At 42.0% G+C, this 24,119-nt stretch overlaps 1 protein-coding gene across 10 annotated transcripts in view; it reads right to left on the bottom strand.

Moving 5' to 3' along the window:
* fbrsl1 (fibrosin-like 1) overlaps positions 1 to 24,119 on the bottom strand; it is a 293,183-nt gene that overhangs the window by 185,959 nt on the left and 83,105 nt on the right. For all 10 annotated transcript variants that reach the window (XM_078250014.1, XM_078250016.1, XM_078250008.1 and 7 more), the window contains exon 2: positions 15,034 to 15,258. In XM_078250014.1, the coding sequence (XP_078106140.1) occupies positions 15,034 to 15,258 (225 nt within the window). The remainder of the gene's footprint in view (positions 1 to 15,033; positions 15,259 to 24,119) is intronic.

Genomic DNA, 24,119 nt, shown 5'->3' with positions numbered 1-24,119 from the left:
GTGACGTGTGTGTGTAGGCAGTGTCTGTGTTTCTGTGTGTATGCATGTGAGATAGATCTTTACCATGTAGTATCTGTGTGTGTGTGTGTGTGTGTGTGTGTGTGTGTGTGTGTCCATATCTACACGTATGTGTGTATCTGCATGCTTTTGTTAAAGCATGTAGTAGGTCTGTGTGTACAGTAGGTGCATTATGTGTGTGCAAGTCATATGAAAGATGTATGTGTGTCTATGGGTGTTGCAATGGTAGGGGGACTGGCACTAAGAATAGCATTCTCCTCTTGACCCGATTGCCTGGATGTTGTAATTCTCCAGTGTAGCGTATTACTTTTACACCGACAGCAGTTTAAGTACAGAGCCCCCTGCACCGGTGCAGTCCAAACACAGGCCCCTGCGGATGCTTTCCACTTAAAACAAGCAGTGGGAGCACATTAACATTTCAAGGTATTATTTCAAACGTGGGGGAAATTGCTGTTGAATATTTCATGCGTGCCAGTACAAGTCGTATGTATCCCACTGTGGCTGCGGCAGTGGCGGAGGCGGGGGGGCGCGACCTGGGCATTGGAAGTGCGTCTGGTGTGTACAGTCCTGCTCTACATCAGTGTCAGAGGAGAATCCACTTTGAAGAGCAATTACACTGCCATTACCGGCTCATTAATTAAACTGAGAGCGACCAGGCTAATTCAGCCTTGTGACCCTGCAGAACGTGCTCACAGCTGGCTGCACCGCTCAGATATTATCCAATCAGTATTGCGACGACGCACTGCTAATTGGCGATGTTGTTATGTCTACGGCTCAGTGTCACAGCTCGAGTCTGGCCTTTGACTAAAATCACATGTCACGCCTTCCAATTACTCCCTGATGTTTCCCACTGTGTGCTATCTAATTAAGTGAAAATACTTAAAATATTATTTTGGAAGACTCTTTTCAGTCTTGTTCTGAGTCATTTGGATCTGATAGGTCTATCAAACAGAAGTTTCATTTCAAAATGAATAATCTAGCCTTTGAAATATTGACACCTGCTCCTACACACACAATATAATACCATTTGTAACTATAGATATTAAATAAGATTACTATCTTGCCCAAACAGATTTTCCCAATATTTGTGCTCCCCCACTCAGTGAACCTGTGACTTCAGACTGAACATACTGGGCACTTCACCCCCATATGTACTGAGAGTTCCACCCTCTTGGACCATCTCCTCCCCTCTGGGCCCAGGAAACAAACCCTGACCCTCTTCCCCTACGGGGTCAACCACAAGAACCACACCCCCATCTGATTCCAGTTCCTCTGGGACTGCTAGGGGGGGCGTGTCAACCCTCAGTCTGCCACTTCAACCCCCCCGCCTCGGGGTGTACATGCTCTATTGTGCAAAAGCAATCATTCTTACTCCCCCTCCCTCCCCCCCTCCTCTCTCTTTGTTTTGCAAATGGCCTCTCCCACATCATTTTACATACACACTCCAACCACTGAGCTCTGGGGACTGTCCAGGAAGTAATTGTGGCTTTTGTGCGTGTGGTCCCCCCCCCCCCCTTCCCCTTCTTCCTCAAAGGAGCCACGCCCCCTTGTCAGCTGTCATCATATAACTGCCTGGAGACCCAGGGGCCTAATGACAGGATCTATAGTACATGAAAACACAATTATAGCCCTTGGTTCAATTGCTACTGTGTGAATGGCCTTTAAAGAGGAAAAAAGGAACCAAACACATGCTGTCCGCTTGAAGGCATATAAGTCTGAACAATATCCCTTAAATCACAACCCATTAAAACGCACAGAGCGTCATTCTAAGGCTGAACATTTTAAATACACCCTGTTAAAGCGGCTCTCCTTACAGTGGTGATATGCTAATTATAGGCCATGCTCGATGCAAGGAGATTTAGGACTGATATGTATACATTTGACCTTGTGTAGCAGCGCTACGTGCTGTTTTAACGAGCTAATATGAGCGCCGGCGTTGGCATATACAACCCACACATGAGCCTCGGTGTTCCAGCGGCATTTCATTATCTCCGACGATGTTGTTTTCATGGTAATATTTTGAAGCCACATTAAGCATCCATTACGAGCTGCAGGAAACATGTTGATGGAACCTGCAAAAGACCTGGGCCTGGGCTCAATATGGCAAACCCTGACATACTTTACATTAGGTAGTCAAAATGGCAGAAGAGGAGGGGAGAGGCCTCCTGCCATCTTTTTCAAATGAGAACAGTGACCCCCAATGGACGACGCGAGGCAATCTGGCAAAACAGCATCATCCACCACCTCCTCATGAATGTGGGTGCAATAACTCTCTAATGCAGCAGGGGTCAGTGTTGTATCACAGCAACCACTGAACACAGTGAGAAAAGGAGAGGAAAGTTGTGGCTGCAAAGATCACATCTGTCTCAGTGACACCACTAATCACATTTAAGCCGTCTGAGTTAATGTCCAGCTTTGCTAGTTGCCAATCCACCCCCCCCATGAAAACTGGGGCAGGGGTCACAGCAGATCCCGTTTATTTAGCGACTCTAATGGGCTTAAGTGGCAAAGATGACACTTAAACGTTCAGATACCGCTAAGTAGGCAACCACTTCATCACAGCCACGCAGGGGATGCACACTTATACAGACACATACACAATTATCTACACACACAAATAAGACCCCATGCTTAACTAGACAGATGTATGCATGTATGTGTATGCACCACACGCAGGAGAACATACAAACCCCATTGAAGAACACAAAGCATGTAAACGAGATGCAGTGCACATTGGAAGCGAAAAACACAATCTTCAAGCCAAGCAACAATTAAATTTAATCTAATTAAATAGGTGCTAATTGAAGCGCTAATTAACTAAAACAAATTGATACGACTGTGACAATGAGAGAATGAGGCATTTGTAAATGATGGTGGAAAACAATACAAGTATAGCGTAGCAGCCTACTGCAGGAACGCATCAGAATACAGTGTGGCCTCTCTATTGTCTTACCCCCCCTCTCAGACCTGTCAAAACACACAGGCCTCCCAACAAAAGACCTCTCGCAACTACAGGAGGCTTCTCTTTTCAGTAAAGGCTCAGGACTGCCACCCACTTCCATTCTACCTAATAAACACCAGATCCCTATGTCATTAAAGCCTCCCATGTAACATAGCACCGCATACCAGGCGGTTGCCAGCGTCCGGACACAGAGGTAGCCAGGAAACCTGACCCCCGACAGTGCTGAATTACAGTTCAGCTGATTTTGAAAGCCGATACCATCATTCTGTACTGAGGCTATAATTGAAAGAATTCAGTGTGTTCCCTGATCTTTATTGTCCTTGAAATTCTTGACAATCAATGAAAACAGCCGAGACATTAAAAGCACATTAAAGTCACACAGACACAATTTGTGACTCACCATTTAATATTTAATGCATGGATGAAACACTGAGGGTGGGCTGTTTCTGAATTATTTCCATTTTAGTAAATGTCTCATTGCAACAGTGATTCAACACACCTCATGAAAGCTTTCACATTTGCAGACACCTGCTGCCCCTTTGGTATTTCCAACTTAGATTTCTCTGGTTCACAGGAAATGCTACCATGGCTGAGTAACCGGGGACAAAAAGCATGCCACCTACAGAACATTTATCAAAAAAAATATACAAGGAAACGTTATTGTTGTTTGATGTCATGTTAACTAACCACACTGTGTAACTGACAAGCAATCTTTTCAAAAACACCACAGCACTGGAGATCAAGAACTACTAACAAACAAACTCAGATCTCACGTATTGAAATGTAAAAAATTCAAAAAACTGAATTGAAAAAATGAGAAAACGTTATTGCACTTTAATGCAGCGGCATCTCTCATCTGTTAATAACATACAGCACATGTGGGTGGGTGACACTAGAAATCTGAAATCTCATTTGTATTTCTGTTCACTAAAAGGGCGATGTCAGCTGACTTCTACATATCGGTCTGAAGTGACCTAAAAGGCTGCACAATCTGAGAGTCTGAGCAAGCACATTTCTAACACTTTGGTTTCACACACACACACACACACACACACACACACACACACACACACACACACACACACACACACACACACACACACACACACACACACACACAGCTTTATAACCTAAGGTTTTTGATATTCTTTCTTGTTTACATCTCTTTAAGACCTTTGCAATTAGCCTGTTTAATTAAAGCAGTTCACAATAAATCAGACCTCACCTGAGCTCAAACTATAATAGCTTGTAGAAAGCTTTTGTTGGAATAATATGACCCCAGAGACCAGAGATTTCCTGGAACACACATTTCTGTACTGCTCCCTAAACATTACTGTAATATAAACCACAAATGATACTGTAAATCATAAAGCACGAGGTGTAACAAAGTCTCTGTCCCTGCTGTCTGTTCTAGTTAAACATCTACCAGGGCCAATGCATCTGTTGCTATAGCTACAGATTCTCCGGTAGATGCAAAGCTGGAATATTATGTAGCCTGGGAGGTCCCACTTTAATAAATGACATAAAAAAAGTAATCACAACTACCCAGCTAGCAAAGCGCAGAGAAATAATGTCCGGACAAATTTATTACGGCTAAGACTCCTGAGTCCAACACCTAATGACTGCAAACAAAAACAAATCTGCACCCCAATGTAAGTGCAAAATTGAAATTAAAAAATTGCTCTACATACTTATCCCATGCAGCAATAGCAGATTGCACAGTATATCCAGGAGGAATTTCTCCTTTCCTCCGTTACCTAGTCCAATCCCAGCATGCACTAGCGTGAGCGAGCTCCAACAGAGCATGACTTTAGATCCCTGATAATTTAATGTTCCCCAACCTAATTGTCCCCAGAGTGGTTGCTCTGTATCTCAATGACTGTGGCTTGTTAAAAGTGATGGGACGTGTGTGTGTATGGACCAACAGTACAGCAGCCCGGCCAAGCACCTTACATGGCCTGACATTAATCACTGTGCACTGTCCCATGCAATATTCACCTGGCTAAGCACAGCAGGCGCAGAGGTTGTCTGGCTGTGTCATGCGCTTCCTTTTATTTCCAGTTCTATTTCAGTCGTTCTCTTTCTACCTCTCTCTCTCTCCTTGGCTGAGGGGTTGGGAGGCCGTGGGGAGTGGAGAGGAGAAATCCTGAGAGGGCTAAATATTCCTGGAAGTTGCATTTTAACTAACTGACAAAGTCATTGTACTGGTGTTCCCTTTGAATTCTGGTTTGATGAGATTGCTCCTGTGGGTCACATTTATCACAGTGGCATTTACATCTTGCCCTTGAATTATAAAAGGATCTCTTAAGGTCGTTTTATGCTTCTGCGTCGAATCGACGGCGTACCCCTGCAGACCCCTCTGCGTCTACGCCATAGCCTGACCTGCACCTCTCAAAAAATGTAACTACACGTCGCAGCGACGCCGTGGCTTGGTAGCGTTGCATTTCCCTCCGACTCATTTCCTGGTTCTCCTTCTCCAGAAACAACATGAACTCAAGGAGAGGGTTAACTTTTCCTGCTCCAGATTTCCCACCGTGGTCAGAAAGAACAGGGGAGACACTTTGTTTCTCTCACTAGGACTCTAGAGTCACTACTCTAGCTAATCGCTGTTACTCTCTCACTTCTCCCTTGCTCTACCACACACTCCCCTCACACACACACACACACACACACACACATATGCCGGTTCGACACACACACCAGCGCACACGTATACACATCAGGCCACTTATGTAGGCTACGGAGAAAGCTCTGGGTGGAGCCTCCGCACAACCATAAAACAAGTTTAGTGTGTCAATCTGTCCATCCATGGAGCAGGTACCCATTTTGACAGATTAGTCATTACTTCAGATGAATATCTGCCACCTCTGAGTTTACCAACTCTCCAAATCTCACTATCTGGGGCCAGTTCAGACTGGGACCCAGTGCAACCCCAAACCGTCCCCTTGGACTGGAGCAGCGCACATGAAATCATTCTACGCCCTCCCCCCACCTCTATTTCATCACGGGTGGGACTGTTCCCTCATCCTTTCCCATCCTTTCCAGTGGAAACCCATGGGGAAGAGTTTGGCTCCTCACACTAAATCCACTGTGGTCAGGACGTCTGCTGAGCAAAAATAGACGGCATTTAGGAAACTTGAAAACACACAGAGAGAAAGGTAGTGCTCCCAGCCACTTATTCATATGGGGAAATCATGACGGGAAGGGAAAATAAAAGTCTACTGACCTTTTTACCAAAAATATGATATGTGCCAGTTTTACAGTTTGTTTATTCATAATTCCATTTTCATTTCTTTACTTATCATCTATGAGTAGTCTTTACCTTTAATTGAGTCTAACTAACCATGATCAATATCAGTTGGTTTTAAAAATTCGGTTTCATTTTTTCTACAGAAATCTTCCAACAACTACTTTACAAAAACAGCTGTGTGAGCTTTTAACAATTTGAGCAAGCAGTTTAACAACACAATTCATGTAAAAGAAAAAAAGCCTTGTTTGTAAGCCAAACATCAATTAATAGAGCTGTGTTATCATTCCAACATTCATTATGGTGATATATTACCTCTGCACACCACATTCTCTGATCTCTGTTCTAATTAGCTGGCTTTACTATCCTCTACTTGGAAAACGGGAGTTTCTTATTCATGCCATTTCCATGCTACTATGGTAGATGCTGTGCTGGAGAGTCATCGAATGCTCTTTTAATTCCTTGGGCTGCAATTCAAGTTAATTAAGTCATCAATTTCTCATTTTAAACTGAAACACTTGACTGTAAAAAAAAAAAGAAGCCCATTATGAAATAAAAAATGTACTAGGCTTAAAAGGCAGATGATAATATTCCTTTCTGAATGATTTGTAGGCAAGGCATCCAACATTGCCAGGGTACATCTAATGTCAGCAATCCGTTTATCAGTGTGTGTGTGTGTGTGTGTATTAATTTGTAAATAATCAGATACCTAATTTTTTTAATTAAACACTTCATATTGTCATTTATCTCTCTTGCACAGGCACCTGTGTCTTTGTCGACTAACTGGTCTTTGATGTGGTAAAGACAATTATCTGCCGTGTGATCATGCATACATGTTCATGTTACAAGCAGCTGACTAATTGATCTGTCAAGGTCTATTACAAGTCATGCTCCTCCACTCGTCTCTGTCTTTTCTACTCTGCGCACACTCTCGCATGTGATGTGATGTGCCTGTAGAAAGCTCTGCAGCGTGCCTCATTATCCACTCATCTAATGATGCTCTTTGTTAAATTGCATCGTCAACCTGAGTAACAAGAGTAAAGGCCTTTTCTATCGCGTTACCACTTACAAGCTTTCCAGCCCCATAATTACATCAAGGATGTCACATGTAGGGCTGATCTCACTACAAGTGCAAAAGTAGACAGTGTTTTAGTTCCTCGATAAACCAAAACATCATAAGCAAATAATCGGAAAGTGAACAAAAGGTGTAAGCCTCAGGAGAATAAGTGGAACAAATATTTCTTTATGTGGTGGAGGAAAAAGTCTTTAGCAAAGAACATTTCCATAACCATCTTGTGTCCTGTAGCCTAAATATGGAACTTCATCGTACCATCATACTGATGTTAAGTTCTTTCAATATGTCCAGCAAAATCTGACATCCACTGTTTCAGTCAGAACAACAACAAAAATGGACAATTTTGACTTAAAGTCAATCAACAATAGTAAATTGCAGCTCAGTCACTTGCCCAGAATGACTCCAATGGGACAGGATTCACCTTGATCCCCAGTTTAAATGGGCTGGAAGCAGAGTGAGCCAGGAGAGATATTGTCTCCTGAGCCGAGCTGCTACCGCTCAGGGTCGCTGCTCCCCAGATAACAACCACCCTACCGCTATCAGTCATCCTGATCACTCGCCCGTTACCGCGGCCCCACTGCCAATGGCCAGCAGTGCTCTTGTGTCTATCTCAGCTCTCAGGCTGCCCGTAAACTATGCTCCAGTGCACCCTTAATGCCCCAGCTAATCTGATCAGTCGCTGGTTGGCTTACTGCTTATAAACACACCTAGATATGAAAAGAGGAAGTAATCCTGAGGAAGCTACAGTGTGACAGGGGCATGCAGGACGCTGGCTTCATGTCCACAGGCTGGCCTGAGTATGAGTGGGGGGTTTGCCTGAGTGGGGGTTTGGAATAATAGAGTGAAGTGTCCAGAGATGTTTTTCTATATGACATTGTTAGTGGAGTGTGTGTGTGTACGTGTGTGTGTGTGTGTCTGTGTGCGTGTGGGCATGTAGCACAGGGTAGGCCACTGTAGTAATGGACACGGATGATGATGTGATGTGTAGCTATCAGTGTGTTGCATGAGCGAGTCAGCATTACGTGTTATTCATGACCCCCATTTGAAGCATAGTGAAGGTACCTGCGAGCTGCTTTTCTGGTATCTTACAGCAGGGAATGACGCAACAACGCAGGTCAGACTGGTCTATTGGTTTATGGATATTACTATGACCTACAATGTTAATGACAAAATCTCGTGAGTTTCTTGACGCTCCTTGCCAAAAATAAAAATCAAATGAAACAGATTTTGTTTCATTTCTGGACGAGCAAAGGACGGGGACATATTGTTGGATGAAGAAAGAAAGAACAGTAGATTACCTAGTCTCTCACACATACAATATGCTCGACCATTCCTAAGATCCTGGCAAGTCTTCTAACACACACACACACACACACACACACACCACCCACTGCCTCCCTGTGGCAAACTCTGTTCTGACACTGCAGCTCCTGTCCTGTCGGTGAGCTTCTGCCACCCCGAGGTGCCTCGAGGAGACCAACACGTGAGCACAGCGCCTGTGGATCATAGTGTGTCTTACATCCGGGACACCTCCTCTGACAGGAGACATAGCACAACAGAAAGAAAAAAGGGAGGGCAAAAGTATGCTGAGCTACCCACTTGGAGAGAAGGGCAGCCTGAAGGACAAAGTAGAAAATGCCTCAAGGGCACTTGAGCTGATCGTTGTGGTAGGGGAGTATACATACCTATTCCATCACTATCATCAGCCATAACGTGTCAACGGATGCTGTAAAGCCCAGATGGCTTCTCCGTGCTGCCCTTTTCCTACAGTTACAACAAACGTCTTTTTTATGTGTGCATAAACATCCATCTGCTCAGTGTTTGTTTGATTAAAGGATCTACAGTTTGCCTTATTGGATGTAAGTAAGAGTACATGTGTACATGGTATTGTTAAGTTAACTTAGCAGCGAACAAGAGAACTGTGAATACTAAAAAAAACACATGACTATGACATTTGAGTGTGAGCCTGGAGGCGCTGTTGCCAGGGACATTTTTTGTGGCAGATCAAATCCACAAAGGGCTCCTCATCGAAGCCCCATCCATCTGGAATCAAATGTGTTTCATATGCATGGGATTCCATCTATCAGAGACCCTCAGAGAGCATGGAAGCATCACAGGGGTTGAGGATGACGTAAGAATAGACATCGCTACCTATTGCTATCTCCTAAGCTCCGTTATACTCTGTATGATATGCACTCGACCCAGAGAGACTGGACTCAGCAACGGCGAATCAATCAACACCTCCATCCCATAACACAATAACCATGGGAATATGCCTTTATTTATATTGATAAATGTGAATAAAAACAATCAAATTGTTCATACGCGCCCATTAAAAGGTTTTAGTGGGGCATGTTTGCCCACAGGCTTTGTAAGACCCTCAGCAGATTGATCGTGTTGTAATGTGCCTCTGCTTGCCACACATGCACAAATTCCTATTTGGCAACAATATATTTTATAAATCAGATGATGACAGCAGGTGGGTGTGGGATAAAAAGCAAAGGGAGCGACTTAAGAAACAGGCCTGATCAAACACCACTTGTACTTCAACAAAAGCAGAGAGGACCCATTCAGCTTTCTGAATGCTTATTTAAGGGTGTGGATCAACCATTTCATATTTCGTAATGTTATCTATGATTAATTAGTTATGCAACATGATCATATGCTGAGTCTCATCTGCACTGTGATAATGGATGGACTGCATTTATACAGTATAGCAGCTGGACGACCTGCTCTACCACCTCCTCCTGAGCCACAGCCGCCTTGGAATTGGGCGTTGTTGTTTCCCACAGCATGTGAACACAGCATAATTGTTAGTTCTCAAAACAGTAATAATGTAGCTGGGAATTGGGAGTTTTAGTTATGCAATAAAGGCAGGCTTTAGTTCACATCATGCAGGTTAAAAGATATTTTAGCTACTTAGATAAGTGAGACAGTCAAACATTGCTTCAGCCAGACAAAGACTAAAGTAAGCAGCTGATACAAGACCAAAGGAAGGGACTTGGGAAGTTTAGAAATTAAGTAAGAGCAACAGGGACCCACCAGGCCATAGGTAACCAGCAGTACTCCAGCTATCTACGGATCACAGGATTTAGGATTTGTTTTTTAGGGGACTTGAGCAATGCATGGGGTCAATGTGCCTTACTCAGTCCAGTGCCTTATCCAAGCCAGACAAACTCTCCCTCTAAGCTGCTGCAAAGAGCTGCAGAGACATTCATTACAATGGTTCACTGACACAGAAGCCTCTGCTGTTGCTACATACGGTAACTGTAGTTTTAGTATGTGGTACTGTACACAGTATCGTGTGTACACTCATTTCTGGATTGTTTTGTTTTGTGATTCATTACTTTGAAAAATACATACACATCAATGATAAAATAAACATTTTGTTATACATTCCTCAACATAAACTCAGATTTCTAAAATACTTTCTCCTCATAGATTCTGTATGTCTACCAAAAAGTGTGGTTTATATATTAACAGTCCCATTTAAACTTTTATGCTACAAGTATTTAGACTGGCAGAAAAATTCCTAAATTTTAGAAGCGTACGGTGCACATCATCCTTGATATGGAACATTAGTCACCTTCTCTCTGGGGGGGGGAAACCATTCACTAAAGGTTAGACTAAAGGGTTTACAACTCTTCAAGGTATTAATGGGGCAAACACTATCCTTAACTTTCAAAAACTTGTCTCTCAATATAATATTGATAAACACTCTCTTTTCTTCTACTTCAGAGTAAGGTCAGCTTGTAAAGCCTGGGGGGTAAGGTTCCCTGGGGGTCAGATTAAAAAAACAAACATCCCATTTAAAATTGGATACAGAGTTAGAATTAAACTTAAAAATTTTTTATGTACATTTCCATGTGTGATTTAAAAAAAAATATACATATAAATCTGAGTTTGCTACTCAGAGTTTGCTGATCACTTCCTAGACAAAGCAGCTAGACAAAGCTTAGATTTTGACATATATATAGTATTTGTCACACAAAAGTTTTAATGAAATGTTTTGTCTACTGAGGTTTTTATTTTGTAGTCATTCCATGGTTATACTCTCAGTAATCCTCCACGTCAGAGGCTCAGTCATGTTTAAAGCTGGAGAATTGGCTTCTTAGAACACGAAACATGAGGTGGTCAGATGTAATGTGATTAAGTAGATGAACAGCCTATATGTGTTTTGGCTAATTATTTTATGTATGTCTTATTAGATCATGTGTATATATACAACATTTAAGTTTTTTTTTCCTTTTGGCCATTTTTGTGTTTTTTTTCTGCACTCTTGCCTAAACTCGAAGTTAAAAAATCAAAATGTAATCGGCAACCTGTTGTAATGTCTGTAGTTTGTTGGTGTTACAATAATAATAATAATAAAAATATATATATATATACACTCAGATTTGTGGTTTGGCTGACGGCAGTAAAATACACTTCAATCTGGAGCTAGGTGCATTTGTTGATGTGCCTCCAAGACATTATTTCAAATTGCACTTAGGAAGCACAAAAAAACACAACAAATAAATAGATGTTAGATCAAGCTACTGATTCAATCTGCAGTAATATCATTTTGGAAGCAACAAAATACAGCTTCTCTCATGCCACAATAATACGAGATTTAAATTCAATTTTATTTCTCTATTATATATTCCAAGGACAAAGAAATATCTCACTACTGATGGGTAGAAACATAAAAAACACTTTTTAGCTTTATTTTTTCTGTGGGTTTTGAGCTACTTTTATAATTCCTAATCTTCAGCTCGTTGGAAGCATGTGTAGTAAATCTTCAGAAGAAGTTACTGTAAAAAGGTTTTCACATGACCGCAGCATTTGGTGGTATTATGCAGTTATTATCTGAACTGGAATGTATATTTTAAGTATAAGGATTGGCAGCCTATTGCACTTAAACTCTGGATAAAAGCATCCGTCTCTTAGCAAACTAAATATCACAGCCAAACTCATTTTCAGCCATGTTAACTTCCTTAGGAAATCTTATCTACGAGAGATATTTTTGTCTGTGGAGGAGGCCCCCGGGCTACATAGCCTCATTATTTAGTTTGGCTTCCTGACTACATTTCCCCTCTTATCCTCAACAGCACTACGGTGGAGCTTGGCCTCGGACAGGGGCATAAAAACATCCGCCCATTTAAACAAACTGTTAACACATAGATGTGCTATCTCACGGGGACAGACTCTGTGGGCTCAACAGTGTGCTTGAAGCCGGGGATACTGGCAGCCCTCTATCTGCATAAACAAACAGAAAACCACTTCTGCAGTGAAGGAAAACAAGAATGGGATAGCAGGGTAAATTCACCTGAAGGCAGCATACCAACAATTTGCTTATGAAACCACTTTCGGTAGCTCCATGGCTCACCAGTGTATAAAAGACACGAGGTCCAAAGGCTATCTCACTGATTCCCTATAATTCTTTCCCTATGATAAAGTTCGTACTTGTCTGTTTTCCTTCTTTGTTTCAGTAAGGGAATTACAAATAAATACTACAATCCCAAACCAATAGAAAACTCCCATAGTGCACCTACAGTACAGTCTTTGTGTCATTCTGTGTAGGCTACCGCTGCTGCCATAGACTACTGTTGTGTGGCCTCACCTCTGTATTAGCTGCTCTGTTGTAATGCAGTGTCATAGTTGTTTAAAGTGCTCATATTCAGCTTTTTGGCTTTTTCCCTTTCCTTTATTGTTATATATCTTTTTTGTGCACGTTATAGGTTTACAAAGTGAAAAAGCCCAAAGTCCACCCCCAAAGGGACTTACCATCTCCAACAGAAAACACTGTTCACAAACTGCTCCAAACAGCTCTATTGTAGTCCAGCCTTTACTTCAGAGACAAACGTGGTCACTTTGGAACACACGTTATAATGCTCGCCTAGCTGCTAGCATGGCACGCCCTCATACTCTGCTTCTGACTGGCTAGTAGTCCTTACCTAGCTACTGTCAGGGCACGCCCTCATACTCTGCTTCTGACTGGCTAGTAGTCCTTACCTAGGTACTGTCAGGGCACGCCCTCATACTCTGCTTCTGACTGGCTAGTAGTCCTTACCTAGGTACTGTCAGGGCACGCCCTCATACTCTGCTTCTGACTGGCTAGTAGTCCTTACCTAGGTACTGTCAGGACACGCCCTCATACTCTGCTTCTGACTGGCTAGTAGTCCTTACCTAGGTACTGCACATGTGCGACTCCCAACAAAGATGGAACAGAAGTGAGATGTCTCACTCTGTAGCTAAAACAGAGAGCTCAACACACAGGGTGAAAAGAGGAGCTGCAGCAATGTGCAGTACAACAAAAATATGGTGTTTTCTGAAAATTAAACCACGTAAATCTATTCTGATATAACCTCTAAATACAATTATGAACCTGAAAATGCACTTTAAACAAGGTGCTATTGCCACCAAGTAAATACATCTGCAAATAGACTAGTCATCCACCTAGTATCAACAAGTGATTCCATGATCACAGCAAAGATTTATTTTAACACAGGAGCATGTTTAACATCACTACTACAGCCTGACCAATATGGGATTTTTGAAAACCGATTTTAGAGGGGAGAAATGCACAGATTGCCAATATAATGGTCATTACAATGAATTTTGAGGTAGAATGAAAATAGACCTTTTTTATGTGGATTGTGCACCGATATAATTATTATACATGTACATTATACATTAAATGTACTACTGTATATTGTCAACCAATTCTAGAAATGAACATTGAGGAAATATAGAATAAATAAGATAAAAATACAACATATACGCTGATACCGATACATACCCATATGTCTGTGATAGGCCAATATCGGTCGGGCTCTAATCACTACTAATGCAGAGCCCAAAATGCAAAAGGTAACTATTGGCACCAACTGAAATACAGCTGAACCCATTAACAACTCACAACATAAAGTAACTTTAAACCGCAGCAGGAGAAAGGAAGTTAGTGCCCAAAGTTACCACCAACCACAATGTGATTACTACCTACAAAAGACTGCTGCTTACAAAACCTCAAACAAATAAAGACTGTGGCAAAGACCTGGACTCCCCTAAAGGACAATGTGAATAGTGTCAAAAGTTTCTATTTCAAAAACAATGACAACAATTACATAATTACATATACAGTACTATTTTCAAAATGACCGTGGCAATCTTTTGACAACTCTGATGGGCTCAAACTCCAGCCTTTAGCAGACTCGGAACAGGAGTGAGTACTGTATTTGAAGAAAATGATTTTCTCCTGTGCTGAACACTGAGAAGTGGTGTGAAGTTAGCTCTTGCACTCCTCAGCACTATGGTACCTGTAAAGTCTGTGCTGACACACAAATAGGTAAAGTCCCATCTGACATGGGTGTGAGGCTGTGTTTACACTCTTCACACCTCTTTCTAAAAAAAAGAAATTCTACTTTAAAGTGAATGCGGACCAGCTGTCAGATGGATGGAAAGTATATACTCGGAGAAAAGACTGTCCTGATTTGTAGTTTGGAAATAACAGCACTGACCAATCACATCAAAGAAGTGGAACCAGATGCTTCCAAAGCAGCTGATTGGCTCCCCTTCCTTCACAGCAAAAGCCAGCACAGCAGACATCTCTTTCATTTGTCAACAACATACCCACACTTCCGTAGTCTATTCAACATATAGTAACCTTTCTAACTTATATTGAACTATTGTCCAGGAAGAATTACTTAAAATATGTTTATTTCTTAAAGCAATGGAGGCCGAGACACTGACCATTTTGTTCTTCTTGGAGTAAGTCTTCTTCAGCAGCCTCTCAGTGATCCTGTCCTGCTCCCGCTGGGCGTGATGAAGGAAACCATTCTCCAGGGGATCCACCACCGGCTGGACATTCTCCTCTTCCTCCTCCACCTCCTTGTCGTCCTTCTTCTGCCGCTTCGCCACCTTTTTGTCCTTCCACCGCTCTTTCTTCTCCTGTGTTTTCACAACTCCGGTCTTCTTCTGCAGAGAGGAGATAAAAGCACATTAGAAATCTAGACACAGTCAATGATTACGATTCACCAAGGCAGTGTTAGAGGATGCCATGTAGCCTGTTGCACACAGCCCTTCCTCTTTCATTTTGACTGCATCCTGCACTAACACTAGTAACACAGGTACTAATCAACGCCACACTCACGAGACAGATTTACTGCCTTTAGTAGCTCAAGGATTACCTTAAAAACCCTAAAACAATTGTACACCAGGTGATGAAAAGTCTATGAAAAATTACACCCCTTCGAACAAGAACAAAGCAGACATATATCTAGATGGGTGGACAGAGTGGTGGGAGATGAATGTGTAAAAGAGTGCGGGGAGGGTGTGCGGCGCCGCAGCTGGCAAACAGTCAAGCGTGCAGCCCCTTTCACTGCTGGCTTATACAAAGCAAGCAAACACTCGAGCATGGAGCGGCGACACTCTCTCTCTCTTAAGTCATCTTTAATCCTGTCAACAGCTGAACAATGCCTTACTGGAGCCTATAATCACTTTAGGGCTCAGATATAATGAGCTTATGATATGAAGTGCTGCTTTAACACACACTAGAAAATACAGTCGCTTTACACTTACACTATGACTAAGCAATTTCACCCTTTAACTAATCATTCCTTTCATGCTTCGGTTATGGCCTGTATGGAATTGGTGCTTGTTTATTGGAATTCAAACATCATTTGTACCTGCCAGGTAAATTACTCAATGGTTTTCCTTTGCCCCGTCCCCCGGTCACCTCCTGACCAGTGTTTTACAGACAGACAAAAATGGCCCCATGCTGTGTATGTCCTACTAATACTATTGTCTTGTGTTTGCTTCATTTCAGCTGCTTTAATGCACTAACATGGTGCAAGTCTGGAATTTTATGTCAGTGTATTGCACAAAAAAATATATATATTTAGCACCAATAGAGCATGTTAGAATATTACAAGTGCCCATAATTCCTGGTGCAATGACCCACCATGTAGCCTTATGCAGTATTCCATGTCATATTAGAGTTACCATAATTATCAGTTTCTGAATTGCAAATGCAATTGAAAGTCTCCATCCCACACCTGTGATATTTGCAGGGACATATCCAACTTGGTAGTAAATAATACAAAAGTGCCTGAAAAAGCAAGCAAATGCTAATGCCTAACATCAGCCAAAATGTGCCGTTTAATGTAAGTCAACACTTATTGATGGAAGAATGAGCGGCAAATTGTAAAGGTAGAAAAGTGCTATATAAATGCAGACCATTTAGTATTTTATAGTGCTATTCTGACCATACATAGTATAGTTAAATTCTATAAAAAGAGTTAAAACAGAGAATCTAGGTAGCCACTCAAAGTTCAATCAACTTCAATGCACAACTAACAGCATGACACAATCTGTGTGTATGAGTTCCTGTAACACCACTACACCACTTTAAAATCATGCCACGATCTTGACAGGAAAACTAGAGCAGGGCTAAATGTTAGTCAGACTGACTCCGTTTGTGACTTTTATATACCCTACAGTACGTTTAAGAATTATGGATAACATTAGTGATTTCTATTTTGCCATTGTCTTAAGCTCTAGAGTACAGTGTCAAACTCAAGGCCCACAGGCCAATTCCGGCCCCTTGCAAATTTTGATCTGGCTCATATATCAATTTAGGTTCTCCCGCCAAGCTATAGCTGTGGTCTGCACAGTGATGCACACGCGCTAAACCAATCAGATGGCCTCGCATCCACTGTCTGCAATGACACACAGTGGTTACGTGACTTGGCTTTTATGTGTGACATCACAGAAAATCGCAACACCCTGAATATTAAACTGCAGAGACGCAAACAGCTGATGATGGATAAGCATGACGCAGTGAAAGCTGGAAAAGCAGGGAAATTATTTTCACTTTCTGACCTGTCACTTAGTGGCAAACGTGCTTATATCTGCTTTCCCAAGCGAGAGATGCTCAAAGCAGAATTTGGCAGGGGATTTGCTGACTTTGAGACTATGCAAGACATAGAAATATGGGCAAGAACAACATTAAAGAATAATTATTTTTGCTTTAATATCAGGACATATTTTGTTTTATTAAATGCCCCACACTACCGTTGAGTTGTCATATTCAGGACTGTGAAGCAGGTTGTTGGCTGTATGGTTGCAAAATTGTAAAAATGTATCAGATCAGAATGCATTATTTCACTTGACTAAATGCTTTGTGGCTAAGCACTATTTTCTTTGACCCGCTTAGGGCTTTATGTGGACTAAATAGTTTGTGGGGACATGCAACAATATAATCTATTTGTATGTATTTATATTTTTTTGTATTAAATAAAAGCATGTCAATAAACTATATATGTCTGGCCCTTGATGTGAGTTTGACACCCCTGCTCTAGATGCACTGGCAGTGTGGGCTAAGTAAAGGGCATGGCTAACATGATATAGTGAAGAGGCTCAGAAATAGATGCACATGCACATCTGTCAGCCTGTGGAAAACACTGCTGCCAGCCTGGCTGCCTGCTTGTGTGTCGAGTGATTAAATTGTCTCCTCCTCCTGGGCTTCTGCTGCATATTATCTCCAGATCTCATCAGGCCCAAGTGGAGCTGGTGCCTTGATGCTGCTTGGTAAAGCCTGTCGGTGGAGATCACCGCGTGTCTGAGTGGCAGAGGACGACACACCGCTGCTAAAAAGCTGCATGGAGTTCCAGGATGAGGGCTGCCGGTTCAGGTTTCAACATCTGTTCACAGCCAGCAGCACCCGGCTCGACTGCAGTCAGCTCAGTGCTCCGTCTGAATAATCAAATGATTGGCTCCAAGGCTGGGAGGTTAGCAGATGGCTAGGGCATTAGCCCCATAACTGCTAATGAATGACACCTTCAGTGACAAAAGGTACTCATGTGTCAGAAAGTGCAAAAAGAACTGGCCATGGAAAGGGGGAAGGCTTCCAGGACAAAAGCAATTTAAGTCCAGGCATAATGTATCTAAAATTTAATTGGAGAGGGCAACAATCCTAAAACCACCTACGCATCGTCACAATGTTCTAGTCCAGGAGTCTTTGCAGGAATTATTTTGTGCTACACTGAATATGTTTGCTGTTGAAAAGTTTCTTTTCTTACTTGCTGGTACAGCTCCCAGCCTCCTAGGAGAAGCTGTTTGGAAACACATGAAGTGTCTCTAGTTATGAGATTGTCTTCCCTCCAGTTTAGAGAAAAAAACACTTTAACACTTAAGACTGGGTAGGACACTCGCTGACTACTGGAAGATAGATTTTTTTCTTCTTTTCATTGTGAAAGGAAAAACAGTTGCCTCCATGTTGTGCCAAAATACATCTAACACAGTTGACCTCTAAAAGTTGAATTTAAGTCTAAACATGTCTTAAATAACAGTATTCCAGACCATGTATGGCCAGTGTATGAAGCTATTCGTGCATGTATACAATTACCCGGGGTAAGCTCAGGTTACGCGTCTGTGCATGTTCTGTAGGTTATTACTGCCCCTCCCCCTCCACTGCAGTGGTTTTTGATTTGAGTATGTGGAAACAATGGTGCAAAAAACAACAGCAACAACACAAGCTTTAAATCTTTAAACCCACTGAGGACTTTTCCATGGCAAGTATTATAAAGAAGACCCATTTCTGGCGCTGAAAATTCATCCATGGTCTCCCTGCTTTCCAAGTTGGTGTGATTTTGACAAAGGTCAACCGGAAGAAAAAGCCTTATTCCAAACAGTTGTAAGTTGGTAGAGCACCACCTACTCTACTGTAGGTAGAGTTACTCTATACTCATGTATACAGGGAGAACTGGTATTACTTACTTATTCACTTAACCCGGGTAAGACCATACCCCGTACCACTAGAGCTGAAGATCTTTGCCCGAACCCGTCGGGTTTGGTCTTAATTTCTATCATTTTACGCGGGCTCAGGCTTGCACTCCGGCTTGCGCGGTAAATGAGCGGTCAGGTGATGCGTTTTGATTAGCGTGTAAATGGATGCTGAGGAGGTGAAACAGAGGCTGGCCTCTAGAGGACTTATTAGTGTAATTATTTTAAAAAAAGTATAAATGACTCATTCTTGACAAAAGGCAAAAGAGCTGTGTGCGTGCGCACATTTGAATAATGTCGGGCTGTAAACGGGTTCAGGCTTTTAAAAAGCTGTCAATCAAAATGTATTTGTTGGGCCCGGGCCGAATTCTGTCGGGCTCGGGCCTTGTCGGGCCGAACCTTTAAGGCCCGATTACAGCTCTACATCACACTGACATCGCACAGCAGCTCAAAGCAGCTCTTCTCACCTCACAAGGCAACACAGTCATTTCTCCTGAGGGAACCAGAGGGTATTAGCAGGCCACTTGTCATGAAATTCATTACCTGAAGAGCCATCTTTAAAGAGCTGGACAAAGGGGCTACAGACTGACAAGAAAGAATGCCCAGACCAGAAGTTTTCCTTCTTTTAGGCAAGGGTATTTTAAGCTGCAGTATGAAGGTCCATCAATACACATCAAGTCAGCGTCTCCAAAGCTAGTAATAGAAACATGCAGTGAGCGGCGTGATCAATTAAGTATCAACTTGAAGAAATGTGGAGTTTCATTAGCATTCTAGAAGAAGTCTCAGTATCATCTGCTTCTTCATCCAGGTAGAAAACAGTGATACACAAGGACTTCACTAATTATTTGACAGTTTGACACATTCATCTTTATTAATTGAATTCAATAATCTGAAAAGAGGAGATTAGCATTCTCCAAAGTAAAGATAACATTTGTATTCTTCCAAAATTGGAATTCATTTTTCTTGTATGGTCCAAAATATTATGAAAACTAACACTTAATTAAGATGCTATTGTCATATGTTAATTGCTTATAACAATTCAGTGATTTGACTTTTCAAACTTTTCAACCAAATGTAGCATAGTTATTACTTAGACTATCGTTATAAATCTTTTTACCAACTAAAGTGCACTGTATTCTTTTTTTCCAGGTTTTTTTAGTCTGTATGTTTCTATTTATAATCTGAATATTAGCAATCACAGGTAAGGTCTTGTTATGCAGACGAGACAGATCTATCCACCTGTTTGGGTCAGAGCACATTGTGGTGCCAGACCTATAATCACAAATTGGGTGCTGAATTTGGGTTGGCCAAGCATTCAGTCAAGCAAATACAACAATCATGTGACCTTTTATTCATGTCAGCACTCTCTCTCATCCTTTCTCCACAACAGTGTCATCAAAAGTGGCCCGGGGGTAGAAAATATTAAAATCAGCTGTTCAACTGTGAATTATGTACAGTGGCAGGTGGAGCCTCTAGGGGGGCATGGGGAGCAGCTGCCACTCTAAAAAGAGTTATATGAACATATTTTTGAGACTTCAATGCAAACCCCTTAAATAATAGTTCATGATATTCAACACCCATCCCTGTGTGCTAAACATTCTGCCAACATCACTCAAGCTCCATTCAACATTAGTATAAAACTTCCTCTTCAGCGACAGTATAACATATATCCTTGCACTCCCCTTTAACACATGTACATACCAGCAGGGGTCAAAATTAGCACTGTATGCTGGTAGATTTGCTTCACTCACCAGCCAAAAAAACATTGGTAATCTATTGAGTGGCTGGTAAATATTGAACATTCACTAGCCATTTGTCTGGTGGACAAAAAGTACATTTTTAACCCTGCATACCAGCCGATACCATCCCCTAATGTAGCCACTTATGGCGCTTACCCACTGCTAGTACCAGCTCTGCTCTGCCGCGGTGCCCCATCCCACTTTTTCCATTGCAGATTTACAGTACTACCGCCTCATGCGTGAGGCGAGCGTGGCTGGTCGTCATAGCTACGCTGCAGGAAACTGCCGTGACCTAACGCGACACACACACAGAACGTGGAAGGTGTGTTGTTTTTGACTCTCGGCATGTGGCTGTTTGCCAGAAGACACATTTAGTTTCTAAAGAAGCTGGAGGCAGCAAAAACAACACCGCTGGCTCAACTATTTAAAAATGGTGGGTTTGTTCAGGACACCCCCGTCAGTCGCTAGCAATGATGGCGCAGTGATTAGTGACGATTATCTCCGACCAATCAGTAGTCTGCAGGTCACGTCACCTTTTGGTATCGCCTCAGCTCGCTTGGAACCTCGACGGAGGTGATACTAAAAGAATTACGTTAGCAGGTACCAGGGACTTTTTTTCGTAATGGAAAACCAAAAAAGGAGAGTAGAGTCGAGGCGTGTCGAGAAGGTACCATGTAATGGAAAAAACGCCATTAGCTGAGTGGTAAGTAGGATAGGATGATAGCGTCCTCACTGAGTCAAACAGGCTGACTGGCTCTTTATGGCAAGATGGTTGGAGCATGGCTGTCATCAAGATGTCTTGTATAGTAAACAGGTGACAAGTCTGTAAGTTGAGCTAAAGCTGCATTTTGTACACAGTATGCAACTTGTGTTATAGTGGAATGTTGATAAATCAGAAAGCTTTAGTATTATGTTTGTAAGTTTGTAAGTGTAAGTGCCTTAGCTTGCTAATACATAACTAACATTAGCTTACTAACAGCTAACTTGTCCTCTCTGGTAGACATAGGGTGCTAAAACAATAATTTGACATGTTTAAATCTTGTGTTTTTAGCTAGCTACAGGCACTTTGTGGAGTAGTTTTCCCCGCTGGTGGGGGCAGGACTTAAATGCGCTCTGTGTCTATGGTAGGACGGAGGTGGGCTGTAGTAGGATGTGATTGGCCAGTGTTCAGATGAGAGACAAACCGGTGGGCCAATCATATGATCTCTCTTCTCTCTATAGGCCGATCAAAAAAACAACAACCTTTCGACCGGCGTGCAGCACATGCAGCCCACAAATAGACCGGCCTACCAGGATATCTCCGAGTACTCCCGATGGCCAATCCATGCCTGGTTTGAACTGTGTATGTGGGCACTTACATAACATTACCATGAAACAGCTTTGATATGGGCTAACTAGGGATGAAGCCGATGTGTTCACTGAATGGCTGCATGTCCTCAAATGTTTTCCTTGAGCAGGCAATACATAAACTAAGCTAGTGACCTTATTTCAGGACAATGCTAAACTAATCTCATCTTAGAAAATAGCATGAGAAGCCACCGCTACAGTACACCCATTTCGTTTCTATCCTTACGTGACCTTATGTTTACATATCAAGACAAAAGACTGGTGGCATGTACAGTTCATATCAGTTTAAGGGAAAACGTGCAACACAGACTACTAAGGTTAGGGAAACAGATGCTATACTAGGTGTAAAAAAAAAAAATGTGTCATGCTTTTTAATTTATTTTGTATATGCCAGGATTTTGGGTACCGTTAATTGTAATATCTAGGCTCAAGCGCCACAGACCAATTAGACTTTTAGACTTTGCCATTTTGCATCTGCATTTCTGTCTCATGTCTGTTGTGTTATATCAGTAATAAACAGATTTCAATTGTCTATCTGTGCCATTTCCATTTATTCACAGTCCACAACTCCAACAATAGATCTATAATAGCTGCAGGAGAAGAAGGGTAATCCATCACTGTGTGTCTGCCAGCAATGGCTTAGTTGTGATATAATTTCCATATGCCAAAGGCCTGAAGTGGGGGTTTTCTTTAAAAAAAAGGTTAATTACTTCTGCATATAATGGAGCAGCCTTATCACACTCTGTATTATTAACCAATTTGCAAATGAAAAGAGTAAATACTGGTGCAAATAATTGCAAGGTAAATAATTTGTGTGTATGTGTACTCAGCATTTCGTTAAAGGTTCTCTAAGCGATGTCACACGTTTTTTAGGCTACAACATTTTGTGTCACATACAGCAGACATCTCCTCACTATCTGCTAGCTGCCTGTCCCACACACAACACACTGTAAAAAAATGTGGTCTCTGTAGACAGCCCAGGCTCCACAAATGGCAACAAAAACAAACTGGCCAACCTGCACCACCAAACATAACAAACAGTGTTCCAGCGTTCCAGCCAATAACCGACAAGAAGGATTTTGGGGTGGGGGTTGTTTTTTTTAAATTTTTTTTATTTATTTATTTATTCGGGACAGTGCACATTAATGAACAATCTAACATTTCTGTACAGACTGTAAATGAGCCAGGTTATAGCATAAATGCTCATTTTCACCTGTAGTCCCCAGGCCGGAAGACAACAACATATAAGATAATACAACACAAAAGAATATGACAATATATAATATCAAGCAAGAAACACATTAGCTCACATTCAGGCAAATTACGTTACATCGATAAAATTAGTCAAAATGATGACATAACTGGGAACTTTTAAGAAGTTGTTTAAGATGCTTTTTAAATGTGCAGTAAGTTGGACATTCTCTAATGTTTGTTGGGATGCTGTTCCAAAAATGTCCTCCTCTGATAGACAGAACAGTTTGTCCAGTTTGTTGTTTGGGGGGTTACTGCGCGGAAGCACGGAAGGGAGGGGGAGGGGGCGAGCTAGCCTCCGTTTTGTTTGACAATACTTTGAATGTCAACAAGAAGTGACGTCACCCAACATCGCTTAGAGCACCTTTAAAGGTCCCATATCGTAAAAAGTGAGATTTTTTTTATTATAAAGCAGGTCGAGGTGCTATATGAATACTGTCAAAGTATCAAAACGCTCAATCCACACAGAAATGCACACGACATGTATTCAGAAACGGTGCCTTAAAACGAGCCGTCAGGAATTCTGTACGGTTATTATGTCACAGCTATACTGTATATAGATAGAAAGTGCCGCTACAGTACTGTTACAGTTATTCCCCGGCTGCGATGACAGTGCAGAGACTCAGAGAGCACAGATGCAGAAGACCTGGAAATGCTGACCAATCAGAGCAGACTGGGCTTTTTTCGGGAGGGGGGCTTAAAGAGACAGGCAGTGTG

The sequence above is a fragment of the Sander vitreus genome, chromosome 5 (assembly GCF_031162955.1).
Source record: "Sander vitreus isolate 19-12246 chromosome 5, sanVit1, whole genome shotgun sequence".
Taxonomy (NCBI): Eukaryota; Metazoa; Chordata; class Actinopteri; order Perciformes; family Percidae; genus Sander; species Sander vitreus.
This window is presented reverse-complemented; position numbering and strand designations above follow the sequence as displayed.